Here is a 23,558-nt window from a genome sequence, read left to right on the forward strand (position 1 = left end):
GGTAGTGTTTTTTTTTTTTTTTTTTAACAGCCAAAACTGATAAGTGAATGTGTTCATTTTTCACCTAAGGTGGCCCCAAAAATATTAATTTTGGTTTACAGGACGCAATAGAGAGAGACATTAATTGTGGCGCTTTGAATCCACCATAAGATAAACTCGACGGAAATCAGACATTTGTCTCCCTATATTTGAACAGTGAAAAACATCTGAGTTTGCATTTTTTTTTTGGAATCCTTGTTTAAAAAAGTATTTTATTTAAAAAGGACATGGAATACAAGTATAAATATGGATAAATTCTTAATAATGAACAATGGAAGTACCCATTAAATAGTATTTTTTATAGGTAAGTGATTTTTTGAAATTTATATACATTTTTATAATCGAAGTAAGTAAAATTTTGATTTTCTTTAAATCTTTTTTAAAGAAAACCGATTTAAAAAAACAAATATTGCATAATTTGCTATTAAACCTGTTATTTTTTAAAAATTTTGGTCTTTGCTCCTTTAATTGAAAAACATTAGGGTTTGAATTACATTTTTCAAGTAGTTATAAGCTTCGAAATATAGTAAGTTGAATTATTCAAGTTCTTATCACGTATTTTTAATGGCAGCTTCTGATACATCTGGACTACTGCTATTTTTTTTTTAAATTAAACTGGAGTAAAAAGGTTCAAACTAAATCTTAAATAAATGGAAGTGACTTTTTTCTTTAACTTTGATTTTTTTTAACACAAACAGAAAAAAAAAAAAAAAATGCCGGAAATTATTCTAATAAAATAGATAAATAAAAAAAAAAGTTAGAACTTTTTTTTTTTTTTCTTAACAAAAAAAAAATGTAAATTAATATTTTCACACATCCGACCGTAACGACTTTTATACTATAAGTAGATAGGCACTCGACCAAGTTATCCGGAAGTAGAAATCTTCTTTCACTCTAGAAAGACATATGCCAGCTACCAGTTGACAAAATGAGAACCGAATCTCCTAGCGCAACAACGTTAAGTATTTTTTTTTTTTTTAAAACTAATCCTAAATGTTATTGTTTATGTCATCTTGTTTTTTAAACGTGCTTTTTTCGTGTTTTATTTATGTATATTGTCTGTATTCTCCTGTATTATCCGTCCCCCCCCCCTCATTCTACAAAGTTAAACAATAAACAAACAAAATGCCGGCAACTAACGATAAAGAGAAAAAAAAAAATGCCGGAAATTATTCTAATAAAATAGATAAAGTATACTTAATATATACTATTACTGCAAGCTTGCATGCCTTCTTCTTGCTGGCGAATCAAACCATCTCATATAGTTAGCCTTTTGTTCAAATACATTCGAAATATAATACAGTGCAAAGGAACAGTTACTCATGAAAACGAACCTCCTAAAGTAAAACCTTGAATAATTATCTAAACTCGAATGTAAAGTAATATTAAGCCGAGTTTACAAATTAATAATAGTTAATTATCGGATGTGAATTAATTTATAAGATGAAACTCTAATGATTTAAACTCGATAGATAACGACAAACTCCCACCCATTAATATGGGAGGGGAGATTATCAAAAGTGTCCTGAATTGTTAACTAAGCACCGGACTTACTACTTAGATATAAATAAGTCACTTGTCCCCATCCCCCCCCCCCACTTTTTTTTTTTTTTTTTTTTTTAATGGAGAGTAGATAATACAGTGGATGTGTTATCGGCAGCTCCAGTAACTCTCGCTTCATCTATTTTGTCATTCACTCCTCATTCAATGAGTGATTTTTCTGACAAAGGGTGAAGAAAAAGCTGCTTAAAAGTCGGTAGTACTTGGTGACCAGTAGTCTGAGATGTCGGAAATTTTTCTGTCTCTGTCTGTCCTTGTGGCCATGTCACTAGTAAGGGTGCTGGAGGTAAACGTTTGTCTGGGCTGACGTTATCCGCCTGATAGTCAGGGACCCGAACCTTGGATTAACCACTAAGGAGGCTGTCCTATCAGCAGGCGCAAAGTACTGGGACTGCTGTATTGCCATTTGGTGAGTGGATCTGGACCATGCAGTAGTCTCTGGTGGGGCCTCTCGATGCCATACTAGTGGGTAATTGTTACGGCTTTACCTTTTCATGTGCTACAAAAAAAAAAACTTTCCTGTCTTTTTCTCTCTTACTTTCCCTCTCTGTACTGCTCTAACCAAGTATGCCGACCTATTCCACAAATCCCCAAACCTCAACATGAAATATATCCAGAATAAAAACTCGATTAAACCTAGAACCCCATCTTTCAACGTAGACCCCTACTACCAGGTCTCCTTCTCCAACATCAGGGGTCTACGTTCCAACCTTCCAGAGGTTGAAACCCAATTACAGGAGATGAAACCGGACATATTATTTCCAAGTGAAACTGGAATAGGACCGACCACTACCCTAGACGAGTTCATAATTAACGGATACTCAAATTTAACAGCTAAATCTGACCCCCAAGATCGCCACGGGCATGGAATATGTGCCTACATTAAGGATGGCTTCCCGTGTGGCAGGGATATCTCTAGAGAAGATCCTAATTTACCCTATATGTGCTTCAGGGTTGCACTTGCTAACACCACTGCATTTATATTTGCCCTCTATAGGCCCCACAACAGCGGAGTTACTATCTTTAAGAGCATATCTGAGAAAATTGACCACATACTGTCTTCACATCCCTCGGCTAACATTCACATATGTGGTGATTTCAACGTCCATAACGTGGAATGGCTGACCCATTCAAATAAGACAGACGATGAGGGAAGGTTTTGTCATGATTTTGCCATTGCTTATGACCTCACTCAGATTGTTCGCGAACCCACCCGTGTCCCCGATACACCCAGTCAATATGCAAGCCTCTTAGACCTTTTTCTATCAACTTCCCCTGAGCTATGTTCATGTTCCGTTCATTCTCCTCTAGGATCCTCCGACCACTCCATCGTATCAGTTAAGATAAAAACGAAATGTAGGAAGCCCCCAGACGTACCCCTCCACCGTACTGTATACCGATACTCTATGGCTGACTGGGATAGCTTCCGTACATTCATATCTGATTTACCTCTGCACTCCATGTTTAAAAAGGATGTGTCCTCTATAGTATCAGATCTGACCGAATGGTTAATTGTAGGCATAGACCAATTCATACCATCCAAAACATTTCAACAAAAACCTAACAGCCAGCCATGGTTCTCCCCAGAATGTGCTGCTGCTATCGCACACAGAAATCACTTTTTCCATAGCTACCAACGTAATAGATGCACTGAAACTAAAGCTGCCTTCAGGTCTGCCAGCAACCACTGTAAAAGAGTAATAAAAAATGCAAGAGAGCTATATGCCCAGTCTGTTAAATCCAAGGTAGCTGATCAGCGGCTTGGATCCCACCAGTTTTGGCAAATAACAAATAGGATCCTGAACAGAAGTGTGCGTTCTATACCAACCATTATCAATGGACCAGAGGTCATCTCGTCAGCGTCAGACAAGGCCAAACTATTTGCCAAGAACTTTGCAGCTAATTCTACCCTATGCGACGAAGGCCATCAACTCCCCATATTTCCTCCTATAACACAGAACAAGCTGGGTAGCATACAAATATCCGTGCATGGGGTCGCCAAGCTAATAAAGAACCTAGATTCCAGTAAAGCAACTGGCCCTGATGGCATCCCAATTATAGTGTTAAAAAAGCTTCAAACAGAACTTACTCCCATACTTACGAAACTATTTGAGTGCTGCCTTAAGGAGAAGTGCTTTCCGACTCCCTGGAAGACCTCTTCAGTTTGCCCTATATTTAAGAATTCAGGTGATAAGTCATCTCCCTCTCAATACAGACCTATAAATCTCCTGTGTGTTATGAGTAAGTTGCTGGAATCCATATTAAATAGAGAAATAGTCAACCACCTCAGCAGGAATAACCTTCTTAGTGACACACAATATGGTTTCCGCTCTGCAAGATCTACCGCAGATGTGCTGACAGTTATATCCCACAGGATAAGTGAATCTCTTGACAAAGGCTTTCTTTCTAGGGCAATTGCTCTTGACATATCAAAGGCCTTTGACAAGGTATGGCATAAGGGTCTACTTCACAAGATTTCCAGCTACGGTATAACAGGAAATGTTTTCTCAATCATTAAATCATTTCTCTCCGATAGGCTCATAAGAGTAGTGGTCGATGGACAAAAATCGGAGGCCTGCAATATAAATGCTGGAGTCCCCCAGGGGTCAATCCTGGGCCCAACTCTCTTCCTGATCTACATCAATGACCTCCCTAAACACATACTTAAAACATTCGTTGACATCTATGCTGATGACACAACCATCTACGGCAACACATCAAAAGCTGTAAATGACAAAGTTCTCTCTGATTTTCTCTCCTCTGATCTCGAGCGCGTGGTTCAGTGGGGGAAGATGTGGCTGGTTACCTTTAATGCATCCAAAACCAAACTCCTATCCTTACATCATCAACGCTCTGATCCCCATCTGGCATCAATTGTGATGGATGGCTCTCGTCTGGGTGAGGCTCCGTGTTTTGACAAGCTTCTGGGTTTGACCTTTACTCCTGATCTGAAATGGAACACGTACATCAAGTCTGTTGCCAAGGTCGCTGGAAAGATGGTGGGATCCTTCTACCGCTCCAGAAGATATCTCACTACTGATGCAATTCTCTATCTATATAAAAGCCAAGTACGTCCAAGGATGGAATACTGTTGCCATATCTGGGCAGGAGCTGCTAAAAACAGCCTATCCTGCCTTGACAGAGTACAAAATAGACTTCGTGGCTTAGTGGGGGATGCCCTTTTCTCTACCCTGCACCCTCTCTCCCACAGAAGAGACGTTGCGAGCCTGTCCTTGTTTTATCGTTATTTCCATGGCAGATGCTCGTCTGAACTCCAATCTCTGGTCCCCCCTCGCCAATCTTTCACGAGAAACACCCGTCTAGCTGAATCCACTGTGAAAAATTTCCCCCACTCTATATCTGTGCCTAAATCAAAACGCGGATTCCATGAACAAAGCTTCTTTCTTAGAACTGCACGCCTGTGGAACTCTGTTCCGTCTGCCTGCTTCCCTCCGGACTACAATTTGGATGTCTTCAAGTCCAATGTTAACAAATTCCTAATGAACCGCCCCCTTAAGTAAACACTTCAGCAAATCTCCTCACTAACTTAATGTACTTGCAATAACCCTTATCCCTGAGTGGCTTCCGGGCCCCTTGATAAGTGGTGATCACTGTGTAAAAAAAAAACAAAAAAAAAAAAAAAAAACTATATTTTAAAAATTTGAAACGAAAATTTATAACAAAATTTGAAATATCTCGCAACACATAAATAGTTGTATTTCTATTTCATTTACTTGTTTTCTGGCTTAAGAGAGAATATATAAAAAATAAAAAAACGGAATAAAACTAGCACACAGAATTGGAAAAAATAATATTTAAAAAAAAAATAAAATTGAATACTTTTTACATGACTCTAAAAATATATTTGCAAAGAAGTAACCTCGATTGAAAGTAAATTCATTTTTACGATATTTCACGCTGACAAACCCAGTAGCAACTTCGAGTAAATGTTGAAAATGGTTGGGAACTCCTGCTTTAAAGCAACAAAAAATAAAAATAAAATAAAATAAGCATTTAGGGAGAAAAGTAACTTTTATTGCCTTTGGTATCAGTTATTTGTCGACATTGTCTTTTAAAAAAAAATTTTTCTGTTGACAATTCCCAAAAAATCTTATGGATTTAACCTCTTTATTAAATTAAATAACGTGTTCTTCAGAATTGTCTGATCTTTTCCCTGCTTCCTTTGTTCCAGCTTGTTTAACTCGTTGCTCTAGTGGTCTTCATCAGTTAACTGTTTTGATATGTAACACTTGCTGGCACCTGTCTTCGTTAGTTGTTGTTAGAATAATAAAAGTAAAACAAATGTTAACCTTTAAAAGGATAGAACTTTATTTGCCTTTTTTACATTTTGGAATGAGTACACCTCTTGTTAATAATGTTCACCGACAACATATGTCTCGCTGGTTTCGGGGCTAAGAGTGTACTGCCTACTTGCCTGTCATGCTGGCTGGGGATTGGTTAAGGAGAAAGAGAGAGAGAGAGGGAAAGGGAGATGATGAGGAAGTCTGGATAGCAGTTCCTGATTTGTGTCCAGTTTATGAGAAAGAGAAAGAGAAGGGCTAAGAAACTATTATTTCTTGGGGAATCGTATTATTTTCGTCCTAATTCTTGGCTTTTAGGGGTGACTCAGGTCTAGTCCTATAGATACCGCATTGTTATACAGCTTCCTATTCCAGCAGTTTTTTTTCCCAAGAACCGAAGGAATGTGGAACTCTCTCCCTGATTACTGTTTTCCTCCTATTGACCTTGGTCTTGAAAAGACCAAGGTCAATAGGCATCTCCATTGATAAGTAGATGGCCTAAAAAGAAAATGGCTGCTCAGTTCTTAGAACGTGTCCAACAAGTCTTGTAAAAGATGCTTATGAGAATGATTTCGTGCGGACTGAAGAAATAACTATGAAACTGACCGACAATTTCAAAATGATTCAATTGATTGCCAAGTGTCGGTTAATAGCCAATTCTTGGAGGCGTGAAATCTGTAATTTACCATGAGCATTGAACCATTATTTGCACTGTTCAAAAGATGGAGTTTGTTATTCAATCTGCAAAAAGCTTCTTTTTTTTGGGGGGGGGGGAGTGAAGCAAACTTTCCTTACGAACAATTATCTTTATAATTCACTAGCTGGCCGCCCAGCATTGATTGCTCAGTCGTACAATATGCTTAAACATGATATTTTAATTTATGCAGATTGCGTATGTATTATTATAGAATCAATACTCTGTTGATTATGATATATTACGAGGAATAATTTGCCTGGTGGACTAATCTGCAAAAAAAATAAATAAAAAAAAATAATAATGATAATGTCGTTCATCAAATACCGTCTGTGTTTTTTTGCAATATCACGTCAGCTGGGATTTGGGTTTGACGATCTTAAAAACAGTCTTTCTTCTGTTATAGATAAAAAAGAAGAATTTTTACTGGGGAATATTTTACGTTACACCATAAAAATTCATTTTTATATATAAGAGAAAGACTATTTTTGAGATCAAATTTTTTCGCTTTTAGATACTTATCAGATGAATTTCTGTACAAAACCTATCTAAGAACTCTGCCAGACATATAAATTAGCTTTGTGTGAAATTTGCGAAAGATGGGTTCAACCGTTTTGGAACCTATGAAGAATGAAGTCTCACACACACATACACAAAGTGACTTTTATATAATCTAATATATAAAAGGCTATATATCTGTCTGTCTGTCTCCATATTTTCAAACTCTATCTCTTCTGAAACTAAAAGTCGCAGAGCGGTGCTAGGGGCCTCAAATGATTGGATTGTTTGTGGACTGTTCTTTTATGGGTCTTTAGCTGATTAAAATAGTTTTTAAGGGGTCAAAAATGCGTCAAAATTGAAAAAAAAATCATTATAAATTTTGTACATTCATCTTAGTTTATTTTTAATCAGTTCATATGCGTGTCACGTTAGTACAGTGGTAACATCACCTGCTTTGAATGCTACAGTTTTGATTTCAGTTTCGATTCTAGCTTATGGCACCCACATACTTTTTTTTTACTTTTGAAATCACAACTGTATAATAATATATGGCATAATCACGTTGACACACCTGTTTCCGCTGGATCACCAAAGTTAAGCAACGCTGAACCTGGTCAGTACTAAATGGGTGACCATTTGGGACTTTCAGGTGCTGTATGTGCTCTCCGCTTATCTCGGCATTGTTTCCAGTCGTCCTGGTCTTCTCCTTGCCACTAGACTCAAACAGTGCCGATTCAGGAGTGGTGTGGTTGGGATTGTGCAAACCTTGCCTCACAATTACACACACAATTGACCCTAAGGAGTATCCTTTGTCTTCAAGACTGAACGGAAGCATGGTATAATAATATATACAAAATCTGGACAAATTAAAATATCATATTTAAGCATATTTTACTACCGGGTAAAGCCGAGCGCCCCTCTCCACGCACACACCCACCTTGCTAGTAGATAGATAGATAGATAGATAGATAGAATAGAGATTTGTGGAGTAAGGATTTCTTTCACTTTCAATTTTTATGTACAATTCAAACTAAGCGGCCATTTTCTTTCTAGGCCGTTAGCTCCTTATATCATGATTGTCTAGAGCACTTCTAGCTTTGAACCAAATAAAACCGACTTTTACTGATGCAGTTTTACTATGGAAACAGACAGAATATGGCACACAAAACGTCGCTAGCACCATTTAGTTAAACATTCTTGTCCAGAACCATCCCTATATTAAAAAAGTAAAAAAACCCAAAAATCTGTGTACGAGGGATGTATGAAACGTTTTAAGCATCAGAAAGTTTTGATAATTTATTTTTCAACATAGTCCCCCTCATTTGCTAAACACTTGCTCCAACGATGCTGAAGCCCTTTTATCCCGGTGTAGAAGAATGCCTTTGTTTGGGACTCAAGAAATTCCTCGACTGCAGCTATAACGTCACTATCACTTGCAAAATGGCGACCAGCCAAGGTTTTTTTCATTTGGAGGAACAGATAAAAGTCAGAGGGGGCCAAGTCTGGCGAATAAGGTGGATGAGGAACAAGTTCAATCCACAATCATGAACCGTTGCTCTTGGACACAGTGCACCTGGTGTGTTTTTGTTCAGCTGTCAAAAGACGAGGGACCCACCTTGCAGAAACCTTAGAGAATCCAAGTTCTTTGATCCAAGTTTTGTCTGCTCGCCCAATGGATATCCTAAGTTTCTCTGCTATCTGATAGCATGATATTCTACGATCTTCCATGACCATCTGCAAAGAAAGGTCAAGATTATTCTTGGTTGCTGCAGTTGGGGGTCTTCCTGACCTTGGGTCATCTTCAATGCTGTCTCTGCCACACTTGAATTCTCTGATCCAACATGTCACTGTCGCATATGATGGGTCCCTCTCTGCTAATGTTCTCACCATGTCTTCATGAATTTCTGAGGTAGTCATGCCTTTCAAATGCAGGTACTTGATGACTGCACGATTTTCTGTTTTCTCCCTTTTTCACTAAATTCTTGACTCGCGTATATTCAAAAGTCTGAAAAAAATGACAAGAAACATGATAGAATTTCAAAAAATGACAAGAATACAAACGTCTGTACATACAAAAAAATCATGGGTTTGACCATGCATCAACGCTTCTTCTACACGATGCTAAAAACTTTTCATACACCTCTCGTAATGTAAGTACCCATGACGGAAAGAAAATGTTGTACACCAAAAATGATGTAAATTGAGCAAGAAGTTTTATTTTTAACTAAAAACAATCAAATTTTATAAGTAAATGAGGAGAAAATGTCTCGCATTGTGATCTTAAAGAAACAAATAATTCAAACTTGCGAAATCACCCTTGTAATGCCTATGGTTTCCCATCAATTGCTTTAAATCATTTAAAAATGATTTTCTTTATAAAAATAAAACTATTTAATCAATTTAGATAATTTTGGGGGATATGATCTTTGGTGCTTGGTAAAAATGGCACCAGAAAAAATGGCACTGGTTAAAATGGCAAAAGTGACAATGAAAATTAGGATCATTCAAGAAGTGTAAGCTAAGCTCCCATTCCTCTAGTTTAAAATAGAACTAAGCCTCCATAGCTTTAATTTGGAAAAAGTCAATATGGTTAGGTTCAAATTCTGTAGAAGCACCGAAAAGAATAATTATAATGTTTTATTTAATAGTCATTTTATAATATATATATTTTTGTATAATAATCTGAAAAAAATTCTAAATTAAATATTACCGTTGCCATATTTACCTAAATTTAATTTATTTTTTTTAAGTCTTGAAAATGGAAACTTAATTCAGTGATTTAATCGCTGGCAGCAACTGCTTTTAATTTTCTTGCACCAAAAAGATTTTTACTTTTTCAAAAAACATGTTATTATACAGAAAATTGGCAAAATTGATTTACAAATTTACATTTACAGATAATAAAAAATATTTTTTTTCTTTTTTATAATAGGAATGTTGGGTTTGTTTTACAATAGACTGTAAAATATGTATTCAGTTTGAAAAACAAGTAGTGTCGTGCATTACAGGAGAATAAGAAAAAAAATGGCCGATACAATGGGGTCATATGTTTGGAGTCTCGATAATGACTTAAAACTAAAACAAATTACTGATAGCAATCTACACAATAAAAGTTACGGTAGCATTTATTGGATAAGTTTCTACCAGTACATTGTTTTATTTTTATTTTTAAGCCATTATCTAGACTTAGCAGATGTCAGTCACATCGTGACCATTTCAGCTTATTTTTATATGGCACTGTTCTAATTTAAAAAGTGATAGAAAATGTTTTATCTTTCTATTAATGCGTAATATTAAATTGATTTTCATAATCTTTTTTTTATTTGCCTAGAGACAATTTTATATGAATTTTTCAAAAGATCTTAACTCAACACTAATTTTAACGTTTGCAGAAATAAGATCAGAGAAAGAAAAACTAAAAGGAAATTTTTTAAATCCTATTTACAAAAAAAAAAGAACCTACTGTTGATTTTATATGCCTGGCATTTCTGCTTGTGTAATGGCTTTTCTAGGGTTATAAATTATGAATAGTCAAACGGATAGAGAAAGAAAGAGAGTGAATATACAAGCAATTAAATTTTATAGTCCATATCTCTACCTTCCTAAAAACTTTTCAAACTAGCAAAAAGTATTTTTATTTTTACTTGATTAGCCCCTACTTAAAAAAAAAAAGAAGCTTAGCCCCCTACCCCTACCAGCCTATAATTTTTTTTTTTTTTGGAGGGAGGGTGCGGGTTTAGCCCTATTTTAAACTATATTTGTAACACTTTTTTTTTGTTTACATGGAAGTATTCGGAAGCCACTCGGGGATAAGAGTTATTGCGTTACTCCTGATCTTAAATGGAACACGTACTGGAACACAAATCTGTTGCCAAGGCCACTGGAAAAATGGTGGGATCTTTCTATCGATCTAGTAGATATCTCACTGCTGATGCAATTCTCTATCTATATAAGAGCCAGGTACGTCCAAGGATGGAATACTGTTGCCACATATAGCCAGGAGCTGCTAGAAAGGGCTTGTCCTGCCTTGATAGAGTTCAAAATAGACTTCGTAGCCTCGTAGGAGATATCCTTTTCTCTTCCCTGCAACCTCTATCTCACAGAAAAGATGTTGCGAGTTTGTCTCTGATGTATCGTTATTTTCATGGAAAGTGTTTGACTGAGCTTCAGTCTATGGTACCCCCTCACCAAACTTTCACAAGAAACGCTCGTCTAGCTGAAAACACTATCAATAATTCCCCCATTCTTTATCTGTGCCTAAACCTAAACGTAGATTCCATGAACAAAGCTTCTTTCTTAGAACTGCACGTCTGTGGAATTGTCTTCCGTTTTCCTGCTTTCCGGCTGAGTACAATATGGTTGTCTTCAAGTCTAACGTAAATAAGTTCTTGATGAGCCGTTCCATATAAGTTAAAAAATTTACCGAATTTCCATTACTAATGATTACTATATTATCCAATTTCTACTGTACACTCTTTAACCCTTATCCTCGAGTGGCCTCTTGGTCTTGATAAGTGGTGATGCCTATGTAAAAAAAAAAAATAAATAAATAAAAAATAAAAAAACCGTCTCCCAGATCGTCTGGACCAGCAAACGTCACTTTTGGATCTATTTCTGACTACAGTTCCTGAGGATTACATAACTAATGTTCATTGCTCTCTCAAGAATGCTGATCATGCTGTGATAATGATAGATATCACCCTAAACTCTCGACTCCAAGTTGAAGAACCACTGCTGAAAACGACAAGGTACTACAATAAGGCTGACAAGACAGCAAATACACCAGATTTATCTGACATAAATCCAGTACAAATAGACAAAAGTATATAGAAGCTAGAAGTAATTATAAGAAAGAAATAGCAACAGCCAAGAGAGAATATACTGAAACCACCAGAAAACGCATTGAAGTGCAGAAATTAGGAACTTGTGACTTCTGGAAAATCTATAACGGTGTAGTCAATAATGGGCAATCAGCAATTCCCCCACTATCCAACAATTTTGAATTTGTTTGCACAGCAACCGAGAAGGCTAATCTGCTTTGGACTACTCTCTCCCAGATTTTCCTCTGCGGACAGAAACCACACTAGATGATCTGCAAATCACCTCTTCTCAAGTGCATGCTATCATAAAAAACGTAGACACCTCAAAAGCATGTGGACCTGATCTCATCCCAGCTGTACTATTAAAAAAGTACTCCAGTTCTCTCCAAACTTTACAACAAATGCCTTAACGAATCTTGCTTTCCTGACTGCTGGAAAACTGCTTCTGTAGTAACAGTTTTCAAGAATTCTGGCGAAAGAATCGACCCAGTAAATTATTGCCTCATCAGCCTCCCCCCTCTTTTTGCCAAAATATTTGAATCACTCTCTGGTCTATCACCTTACAGCTGCTAAACTTTTGTCCTATCAACAGTATGGGTTTAGATAAGCCCGTTCTACTGCAGATATTCTAACTGTAATCTCTGAACTTATATTCAATATACCGGATAAACCAGGGGAGGCTAGGGCAGTAACCCTAGATATATCTAAGGCCTTTGACAGGGTATGGCACGATGGTCTTCTCATGAAAATCAGATCCTATCGTATTACTGGACGAATATTTAACATAATAAAATCCTTCTTAAGAGAAGAATCCAAGCTGTCCTCGATGGTTGTACGTCAAAACAATATGATATAAATGCGGGTGTACCTCAGGGGTCGATCCTTGGACCTTTATTATTCCTGATATTTATAAATGACCTTCCTGATAAAATTGTCTCTGAGATAAGTATATTTGCTGATGACACCACGCTCTTAACAGACATGAAAGGAAAACATATCCAAGGCAATGGCAGACCTCCGGTTTGTGGTGGAATGGGGATAAAAATGGATGGACACATTCAATGCTGCCAAGACTAAGCTCCTTTCCTTTAATAACTACAAGAAACCTTCTCACCCACTAATAGCCATGACTAGTAATACATTACCTGGAAGTAGCTCATTCAAACTTCTCGGCTTAACGTTCACGGAGAACATGAGTTGGGACAGATACATTGAGTGCATTCCTAAGGCTGCTGCAAAGAAGGTGGGCTCTCTCTACCATGCTAGAAAGCTACTTACACCTGAGAGTATCCTGAACTTTTACAAGGCCACCATTCGCTCATATATAGAGTATTTTACCACATTTGAGCCAGTGCACCTACTACTAGTCTCTCTCTCTCTCTCTCTCAGACAGAGTTCAAAAAAGAGTCACCAACCTAATAGGTCCCGCACTATCAGCTAGGCTTCAACCTCTGTCCCATTGCCAAAATGTTGCATCCTTCTGCCTGTTTTACAAGTATTTGCTACAAGCCTTAGTACTACCTCGAAAAGCAGCAAAATCCCACCCCTACACAATAGAAATCCCTAGATGTAAAAAAGCCTTCTACTCAAAAAATACTTTCTTCACTAGGACTACTAGACTTTGGAATTCTCTTTCGAGTTCCTGTTTCGCCGACTGTACTGACATGCAGAAGTTCAAGTGTAATGTAAACAGACATCTTGCTGCTCAACTCCCCACATAGCACTCCTACAAATTATGTCCCAGATAGTAGTCCTCTGCATCAAAGTGGCACTGTGCCTTGTTTGGGGTGAAAATTGCAATAAAAAAAAAGAGGAATGGGAGCTTACTATGCATTTCTCCAATTGTCCTAATTTTCCATTGTCAAATTCATTCAGGTTTGCCTTTTTTACCAAAAATCTTGTTTTTGTTCCGTAGCAGGTACGTACGTCATAAAGATTTTTCTGTATGTTCCACGTTTTTTTTTAAAATATAGGTGACATTTTGGACAACCAGTTTAGGCGGACCTGATAAATCTTGCGCCCCCCCCCCTTTTTTTTTATTTTCATCGTTTTTCAATTTTTTTCAAGAATTATTATAATAGAAAAAACAAAAGTCAATTATTTGTAGGGGGTGCTCAGTTTCTAATGCAACGTTCTAGTAAATTGATCACCCATTTTAGAACAACTCGATGTGTTTAGGCTAAATTTTACGAATTTAGACTTTTTTAAAAAGTAGTTTAGCCTTTTTTTTTTTTTTTTTAGATTATTTTAAAAAAAGAAAAGAAAAAGCTAACCTACTTTTAAAAAGGCTAAATTCGTGAAATTTGGCCTAAAAAACATCAAGTTGCATTAGAAACTGAGAACCCAACCCTCCCTACAAATATTGACTTTTTTTTTATCAATAATCTGGTAGACTAGTAGTGTCCATTCAATAATAATCCGCTGAAAAAAATTGAAAAAGACAAAAATTTAAAAAAAAAAAAAATAGAGAGGGGAGACAAGGTTCTTCGGGTTTAGCCCACCTCATTTAAATACAATGTCTATCGTAAATATGACAGACAGAAAGCCTTTGGGCCATCAATACTGATAGCGGAAGTTTAATAAAACGAATTATATGAAAATGTGTAAGTCTTTCGACCAGAAAACATTCAAAACTACGATAGCATTGAAATTTATTTCAGAAAAGTGAAAAATGCTTTATAGGAAGAAAAAAAAAAAAAAAGATTGACAGCGAATTCACAAAACAATAAGAAAAATCTAATTATTATTATTTTATTTATTTTGCAAATCAGAGGAATAGGTGACTCGAAGACCGAAGTAAACACTGCAGAATAAAAAAGATTAACAAATCGCGAGTATATTCTAATTTTGTCACCCGATATTTACAAAGGTGTTGTTGCCAGGATCTGCAAAATGAAACGATTTTTTTTCATTTTATATGTTTTTTTTTTTTAAATATAATTTATAATATATATGGCGGTTACCATAAATTTTAACGACGTTTGAAAAAGGGTCACCATTTCGGTCGGTCTCCCTTTTGGGGCACCTCCGACATTAGAGAGAGAGCAAGAGTGCTGAAAAAGAACGGTTGTGGAAAAGAAAACATCGGTTCATAATTAAGTGCGACAAGACTTTAGGATTGATGATGTTTTATAAAAGTTTCCAAGATATAGGGGTACAAAGAGGATGGTACATTTCTTTGATAAAAGTCTTTACCCAGGGAAACTGCTCCGTTGCATGTTGGTGCTTCTATCGTTTCTGCATGTCTGAGAGAGATTTCTTCTTTGTATCTCCCTCCAGGACAGTCCTCTATTCCGATTGGCTGAAACCTCTGGTGACGTTGAGAGAAGAAAGGAAGGGAAAAGTAGAAGAGTAGAGAGAAAGAGAGAAATAAGGGAAGCATACCGTAGCAGCATCATAGTTGTAGTTCACTACACGAGTCCCCCACCAAATAACGGAGTTAAGTACCCTCCACAGAATTATTAAATATGTGTATTGCCTAAATTTGTTTAAAAATAAAAATACTCATTTTTCTTTTTCCATGTTACTTTCCTACCAGATCTAGACTTATGTGTCAGCACTTTTATCTTCAACTTTGTCGGTATCATCTGTCTTAATAATTTTATCATTAGTAGTACTGTCATTTGTCTGTGCCTTCTCAGTCAGTCTTATTTTATTAGTACTAGTTGGTTCTATGTACGGCTTTAATCTATCTATTGATACGTGTGTATGAGTACCGTTGTTCATATCGATCTGATAATGCTTATCTGATCGAGTCAAAACTTTATAAGGACCTGAGTACGGTGCTTCTCATGGTTTCCCAACTCGATCAACTCTAAGCCATACTTTTTCGCAGGAAGATAAACCTTTCGCTATAAATGTTTTGGGACTGTCATGGATATATACTTTTCCGTTGTTCAGTACATCAATTTGAGACATCCATTCACACAAATTACGTATGTACTGGTTATAAACTGGAGTTTCTCCTACTCTCTGCTTGTGTATCAACTGCTGAGGAATCAATATCGGAGCTCCAGTAAGAGACGTAAAAGGGGAAAAGCCTGATTCATTAGGGGTGCTACGTATACCCAACAGAATCACCGGTACCGTTTTCATCCATGATTCTTTTCGAGCCATTATTGCCGCTTTAAGGGTACGGTGTGCTCTTTCGATCATCCCGTTACTTTGAGGGTGATATGATGTTGTCCTCAATCGGTAAAAACCTACTACCTTGGCTAATTCCTGGAACAATTCGCTCTCAAACTGACTACCTCTGTCAATTACAACATGCAGTGGGACTCCAAATCGAGATATCCATGCATTGATAAACGCTTATGCTACCGACTGTGCAGTTATCTCAATCATAGGCTGTACTTCAATCCAGCGAGTTGCACGATCGATGCAAGTAAGCAAATATTTGTAAGGGCTCAGGTAAGGGTCGGACTCATTGCGCGTTAAGGCCAAGGGGCCAACGATATCGATATGTACCGTCTGGAAACGTGCAGATGGTAACTCAAATTCTTGGACTGCAGACTTTGTGTGTCTGAACTTTTGATTGTTAACACACTGCACATTCTGCACAGAATTGTTTAATCGTTTTATCTAAACTAGGCCAAAAGTATCTGGTCTTGACCAGTTTTATAGATGCTTCCGTACCAGGATGCGCCAAGCTATGTAAACTGTTGAAAATAGCTTGATGAAGCTCTTTTGGGATAAATGGTCTGGGGTACTTAGTTGAAGTGTCGCATAGAACTGAGCTGACTTCGCTTGACACACAGTATTCTTTCAAATTAGTGTATGACTTTATTTCGTCATCACCTTTTTGTGCCTGGGCTATTTCAGCCAAGTCGCATGCAACTATCTGCACAGCTAATGCAGGCCGAGATATACAGTCTGCAACTATATTCTCAGTTCCTTTAATGTACTCCACGTCAGCAATATATTCAGCAAGCACTGATAAGTGTCGCTGTTGTCGATCTGACTTTACTGGTGTCTGACTATAAAAGGCTCCGCATAATGGCTTATGATCAGTGAATAATGTCACGTGACGACCTTCTATGAGTTGGCGGAAATGTATCACTGAAAAATAAGCTGCTAGTAGCTCTTTGTCAAACGTGGAATACTTGGCTTGGGTTTGAGAAAATTTCTTGGAAAAGAAACCTATAGGTACTGGTTTCTTATCTATCAACTGGTGTAATGCAGCACCAGTGGCATATTGACTAGCATCTGTAACTAAGTGGTATTCTGTAGCTGAAGACTGTGGATGAGCTAACGCCGTAATTTCCGATAATTTGCTTATTATTGTTTTGAAAGGCGTTAGTTTCTTCCTCATTAAGCTCGGTCTTTGCTTCCGGATTCAACCTCATCCGTTCGGATAGTGGTAAAATTATGGATGCATAATTAGGGACTAATTTGCGGTAAAAACCTGTCATCCCCAGAAATCTACGTAAGCTTTTTGAGTTCTTAGGTATCGGAAAATTTTCAAACTCTTTGATTTTCTTTAAAGTAAGCAACAAGCCTTCTTTGCTTACGTGAAGACCTAAGAAATCTAACTCTGGTACTCCGAATACACACTTATCTAAGGAAATCTTTAAATTGTTATCACTAAGGATCCTAAATACTCTATCTAAATCTTCCTTGTGCTGTTGCTCACTTTCACTAAAAACTAGTATGTCGTCTAAATATATAAATATGCAATTTAATTTAAAAAATATTTTATTCATAAAACGCTGAAATGTAGCCACAGCATTCTTTAAACGAAATGGCATGTAATTAAACTCAAACAAACCAAAAGGTGTCACTACAGCTGTCTTAGGCACATCTTCAGGGTGTACCTTAATCTGATGATATGCTGCAGTTAAATCTATTTTGGAAAAATATTGTTTATTAGCTGTGTGCAGAAGGAATTTATATTTGGTATCGGGTAGTGGTCTGTTTTGGTAATGCTATTTAACGCACGGAAATCACTGCACACTCGATATGACCCATCCGGCTTCTTCACCAAGTGCAAAGGGGTTGCCCACTCGCTACTGGAAGGCTGGATAACTCCGGTATTTAGTAACTTTTTAAATTCTGCCTGTGCTGCGCCTAACTTAGGACCGGAAAGTTGTCTGGCTTTAGCAAAGACTGGTACGTGGCTGCCTGTATCAATCCTGTGATACACTCCACCATAGTCTTTGTTTGTGTCATTATGTGGTGAAAGCACATTATTATATTTACCTATTACTTCTGTAACATAATCCGCTAGGTCTATTTTGTTAATCACTACAGCATCGGTTCCCGTTACTGCATTGACTGTAATTTCACGCGCCGTTATGTTATCACGGATGGATCTATTTTTACAATCCACTATAATGTTAAATTTGTTTAAAAAGTCAAATCCTAACAAAGGTTTAGTGACATCTGCAATCACGAAACTCCATTGAAAAGATCTTCTCAGACAGGGTATCTTAACTTCAAGGTTTGTTTGACCATAGCATTTTAGCAGAAACTTCTAATAACGGCGGCACTACTGGAGCAAACGCAGTCCGCCTTTCTAGTTTTCCAAATCCAGTGGGCGAGGAAGGGCGCGAGTTAGGCAGAGTCTGTAACTCTTTTTCTTTGGCCACTTTCACCATGGCTTAGATGTACGAGCCTCCTCCGTGAAATATATATGGACTCTACATATCTTTGGCCACTGTTTCCTTCTATATGGACATAGGCCGGCTGGAATGGTTTCACTAGACTGTCTGGTGGTAATATGGTCATTTGTCCGAGCTTGACTCTCAACCGCCTGAAATACTGACGTATTTTCTATTAACGGCACCAAGTTGTCGGATAGTCGACCCAACTCCGTTAACGGCATTTCAGTGTGGGCTGCTATTACTGGGGTGATTTGCTTCAGAAGTGCATGTATGAATTTATGGCGCACTATCTCGTCGCTTGCCCCTATTCTATGTGCGACCGTTACCATCTCCTGGAGGTATAATGACGGATGACCAGCTAACATAATAGTCCTCATCAACCTCTCCAGGAGTTCAGGTCTGGTCTTTTCATATGCAGATAACACAGACTCCTTTAACTTCGCATAGTTTAGCGACTGCAGAATTGCTGGAGGTATATTTGTTATCACGTCCGGCGGCAATACACTGATAACTGTATAGAACTTAGTATCATCGCTCGTAATGTGTCTGAGATAAAATTGAGCTTCTATTATCGAAAACCATCCCTCGACTCCATAAATTGTGGGGGTTTTACGCTAACCTGTTGTGTGTCCATTATTATTATTACTAATTATTATTAATTATTATTATTATTCCTATGATTATTATTAGTTACTATTATTATTTATTTGTACCTATTTACAATGCCTCCCCACGGGACAGAGTTAGACACCAGGGTCGTTTTTTAACATGGAGAACTGCCACTACGGAAATGGCTTGGGGTGATAAGCAAGGAGAGAGAAAAGCGAGTACTCACCAGAGGTTAATTTCAGCAGGTGCTTGGAGAAATAGCGTCAATTAAAATTTATATATATGTGTGTGTATGAATATATAGTCAATGTTCATAAAGAGAAAAAATTAAGTTCGTCGATGCACACACGTGTTCCAAAATTGGCTTCACACACGTGCGTCTGGAAGATTCCTTTTTTTGTGTGCGAGTGTGTGTGTGTGTATGTGTGTGTGTGTATTTCAAAATGAAATTTGGGATTCTGTAAAAGTCACTTTTTTTTGTTGTTACAGAATAGTTTTTAGACCAGATTTTATTTTAGTCATTTATCTGGTGAGAATCACAGAGAAAAAAAAGTTTTGTTTTTCGGGGGGGGGGGTTACTGCTTATTTTTTTTTTTTTTTTTTTTTGCCTTATTTAGCGTAAACCATTTCACAAAAACTGCAAAAATATATATATTATCGGCATTTCTTGGAAAGTGGATTTATATATACTTTTTTCTAAGGTTTTACTGTAGTTTTAGAAAGGCTTTTTCTTCTTTTTATTTTACTTTGTCACGTTCATCGTTTTTTTTTCTATGAAGATTGCGTGTATATACGCACGTCGGGCGTTCACCAAATTATGGCGATTACCATAAATTTTAACGTTTGAAAAAAGGTAATTGTCTGTATTTTTGAGATGAGGTGTTTTCATTGATTGAAATTGTCGGACTGACTTCCTCATCTTGGTTATTATTGTCACAACGTTTCAGTCGTTTTGCCCTCCGACCTTCATCAGGTGTTTTGTATCGAACAGGGGAACCGTTTGTTGCTGATTCTCTCTTTTGAATGTTACTTTTTACTGCCTTCGTTCAGGATTGAACTCAGCACCTTTGGGTAACTAAACAGTTGGTGCTGAGTTCAATCCTGAACGAAGGCAGTAAAAAGTAACATTCAAAACAGAGAATCAGCAACTATGTCCCAGAGCTTCGCTGGAGTCCGAACACGGTACCCCCGTAATAATAATAAAGGGTTGGGTTCGAGACTCCCACCAAATGGTTCCCCAGTTCGATACAAAAACCCTGATGAAGGCCGGAGGGCAAAACGGCCGAAAGGTTGTGACGATAACAACCAAGATGAGGAAGTCAGTTTGAAAAAGGGTCACCATTTCGGTCGGTCTCCTTTTTGGGGCACCTCTAAAATTAGAGAGAGAACAAGAGTGCTGAAAAAGAACGGTTGTGGAAAAGAAAACATTGGGTTATAATTAAGTGCGACGAGACTTTAGGATTGATGATGTTTTATAAAGGTTTCCAAGATATAGGGTTACAAAGAGGATGGTACATTTTCTTTGATAAAAGTCTTTGCCCAAGGAAACTGGTCCGTCGCATGTTGATGCTTCTATCGTTACCGAGAGATTTCTTCTTTGTATCTCCCTCCAGGACAGTCCCCTATTCCGATTGGCTGAAACCTCTGGTGACGTTGAGAGAAGAAAGGAAGAGAAAAGTAGAAAAGTAGGGAAAAAGAGAGAAATAAGGGAAGCATACCGTAGCAGCATCATAGTAGTAGTTCACTAATATATATATATAAGCCTGAAGAGTCCTAGAGTGGATGAAACGCGGAATATTCAGTGTAACCGTATATATTTTATAACTTACTAACTAGCTCTACCTACGTATTGAGCACTTTTGAAGTAAATACTTAAAGTTTACGCATAAATCTATACTTTCGTATATTAATTTTATGTGAGTAAATTAAGTAGTATATGTGTGTATATATATATATATATATATATATATATATATATATATGTTAGTGAGTGCACTGTTTTTTTAAAATCGTATTTTCAGTTTGTTTAATGTTTTTTTTTTTTTTTTTTTTATTCATTTGTAAGGTTAAAGTACAGAATAGGTATAACACCCCCCTCCCTATGTTAAGAAGGTCTTTTTAAATAACGTTATTATTTCAGCACGGATCAATAAGTGCCTTAGTACCAAGTACCATATATAAAATATAAGCAAACGGACAAAATAATGTTATCAATTATTTTGTTAGTTTGCTTAGCTGTTTTAAAATACAATTTGAAAAAGAAAAAAAAAAAAAAGAAAAGAAAAGGCGCAAAATCTTTGTAAGAAGGACAAAACTTGAAATGATCAATTTCGCACTATACTTAATTATTTTTTGCATAAAATAAAATGTTATTGTTTCCCTGGTTTTAATTTGTTTTTAGTATTATAAAAATAAGGAGAAAAAAAAAATCCACGAGAACCAGAAAATATTACTTTATGAAATATTTGATTTTTTTTTTTTTTAATTATTATTAGTTTTTTTTGTTTGTTTAAAAAATAGAATATTTTTAGCTGACAGTGTTTGCTGCGGACTTCGAGTCGCCTATTCTTCTGATTTATCATTGTTTTAAATTCTAAATTCGTTTTTAGTTTCTATTTTTGAATTACGCATTAAAACAAAACAGACGTACAATGTTAAAACAACAGCAAAAAAGTTTGAAACATGGTTTAAAAATACAATTTAAAATATACAGTATTATCATACTAATAATATAACAGAAAGAGAGGGAGATAGAGAGGGAGCAGTTAAACTTGCATAAATTTAGTTGTTCACCATAAGTAGTAGAGATACGTACGTGTGTAAGTATATAATAACGATAAATAAGATGTAAGCAAAGCGTTTACTTTTATTTCTTTTTAAAAGGAACGAGTTTTTGTTGTTTTATTTTAAGGAACTAATTATAAGTTGACACCGTTTTTTCTTCTGAAAACGAGGCTGCACGTGGAAAGGGAAGATACCGGAAGTAGTGGTAGTAGTAGTAACCACTTCCGGATCCGGAATCAATCAGTTGAAAGAGGAATTCATCATGGCCGTTGAAGGAAAAAAAAGAAGAGGAGAATAATTATTTCTCACCAGAAGAAAACAGAAAAGAAGAAGGAAGACAACAACAATAATAATAATGAATGTTGTTCTATCTTTTCGACTAAACTACCCCCCCTCTGTATATACGCCTCTTTTGTTAAGTGTTTTTTTTTCCTCATCGCTAACGTGACGTGTCCCATACAAAAAAAAAAAAAAAAAGCTAGCATTATATCTTGTTAAAAAAAAATTCTTTAACTTTTCTTGTTTGATATTATATATGTGTGTGTGTGTGTGTGTGTGTATGTATAGAATAGATCATCTCCCATAGGTATAAAATCCGGTAACGAATTACCGGATTTAAATTGCTATAAAAGATTAAATTTGTGTTGCTGAATCGTAAAACTTCTTTTTAAAATTTTTATGTCTTTTATTCATCCCAAACAAAGCCCTACTGCCACTTCAAAGGCTGCTATGATAGAGACCAGCTTGAAAAAATTAAATGTAGTCATTGTCGGTTCCGGGATGTGTCTTTTAATAACCACAGACACAGATTTAAAAACATTTCCACGCATGCATATATAATTGGTATACCAAATGATATACTATATACCATATAAATTCGTTTACATTTTAACAACGTCATCCTTTTTATTTAGCAACAAAATAAAAATAACTATTACGTTTTGATTCAGTACCGATTTTTTAAAAGATTGAACGTAGGCGTACTAATTTTATTTATTTGCCAAATTTTAATATTTGAGAAAAATAGAAATACTTAATGGAAGATTGGAGGGGAAGGAATTCTTAATCATGACTTTTGGCGACCTAAATTATTTTAAAAGGAAATAATTGGGAAATTAGAACTTCTGCAGTTTATGAACTATACTGAAACAACGTTAAACTCATTCGTAACATGGGGAGAGTAACTTTCACCTAACAATTTAATAAAAAATGTAAAAAATGAATTTAACTCGAAAAACCTACCTAAAAATTGCAAAATATCAATCAAAAAATATTTTTGCTTGTTTAAGATAGTCGACAGATCGAGTTTTAAAAATATGTTGTTTTAAGCAAAAACAGTACTTACTTGTCATGTCGAAAATAGTAATATATTAAAAAATTACGAAAATTCATCCAGTAGAAAATTATTTATCATTAAAAATAGTTTTTATGGAAAAATTGTGGGAAATTACATTTTCCCTAGATGTGAACACCTTGAAAATTGTGAATACAGGGGGCATACTTATCTCCCTTTTCGCTTCTTATATTTTGTTTTAGTCGATCGCCGATACTTTTTTTTTTTTTTTACTAGAAACACAAAAACAGTTCTACTGGATGAATTTTCGTAATTTTTGGATATATTAATATTTTCTACATGACAAGTAAGTAC

The 23,558-nt window shown here is 36.3% G+C and overlaps 1 protein-coding gene across 1 annotated transcript; it reads right to left on the reverse strand.

Annotated features, from left to right (window-relative positions):
• Positions 1 to 5,904: 5,904 nt before the first annotated feature.
• Positions 5,905 to 23,458, reverse strand: LOC145246138 (protein GVQW3-like). Its single transcript, XM_080107987.1, has 2 exons — positions 21,942 to 23,458; positions 5,905 to 9,100 (listed from the first exon to the last, which is right to left on the reverse strand). The coding sequence occupies exon 2, from the start codon at positions 9,010 to 9,012 to the stop codon at positions 8,638 to 8,640; it is 375 nt and encodes a 124-aa protein (XP_079964113.1). The 5' UTR covers positions 9,013 to 9,100; positions 21,942 to 23,458; the 3' UTR covers positions 5,905 to 8,637.
• Between the last annotated feature and the right edge of the window lie 100 nt (positions 23,459 to 23,558).

This window comes from Euprymna scolopes, chromosome 23 (assembly GCF_053919585.1).
Source record: "Euprymna scolopes isolate OS-2025 chromosome 23, ASM5391958v1, whole genome shotgun sequence".
NCBI classification, from domain to species: Eukaryota; Metazoa; Mollusca; class Cephalopoda; order Sepiida; family Sepiolidae; genus Euprymna; species Euprymna scolopes.

Bases quoted from the DNA above. Each gene is read 5' to 3' on its own strand.
- LOC145246138 (XM_080107987.1), bottom strand. From the start codon at position 9,012: ATGACTACCTCAGAAATTCATGAAGACATGGTGAGAACATTAGCAGAG.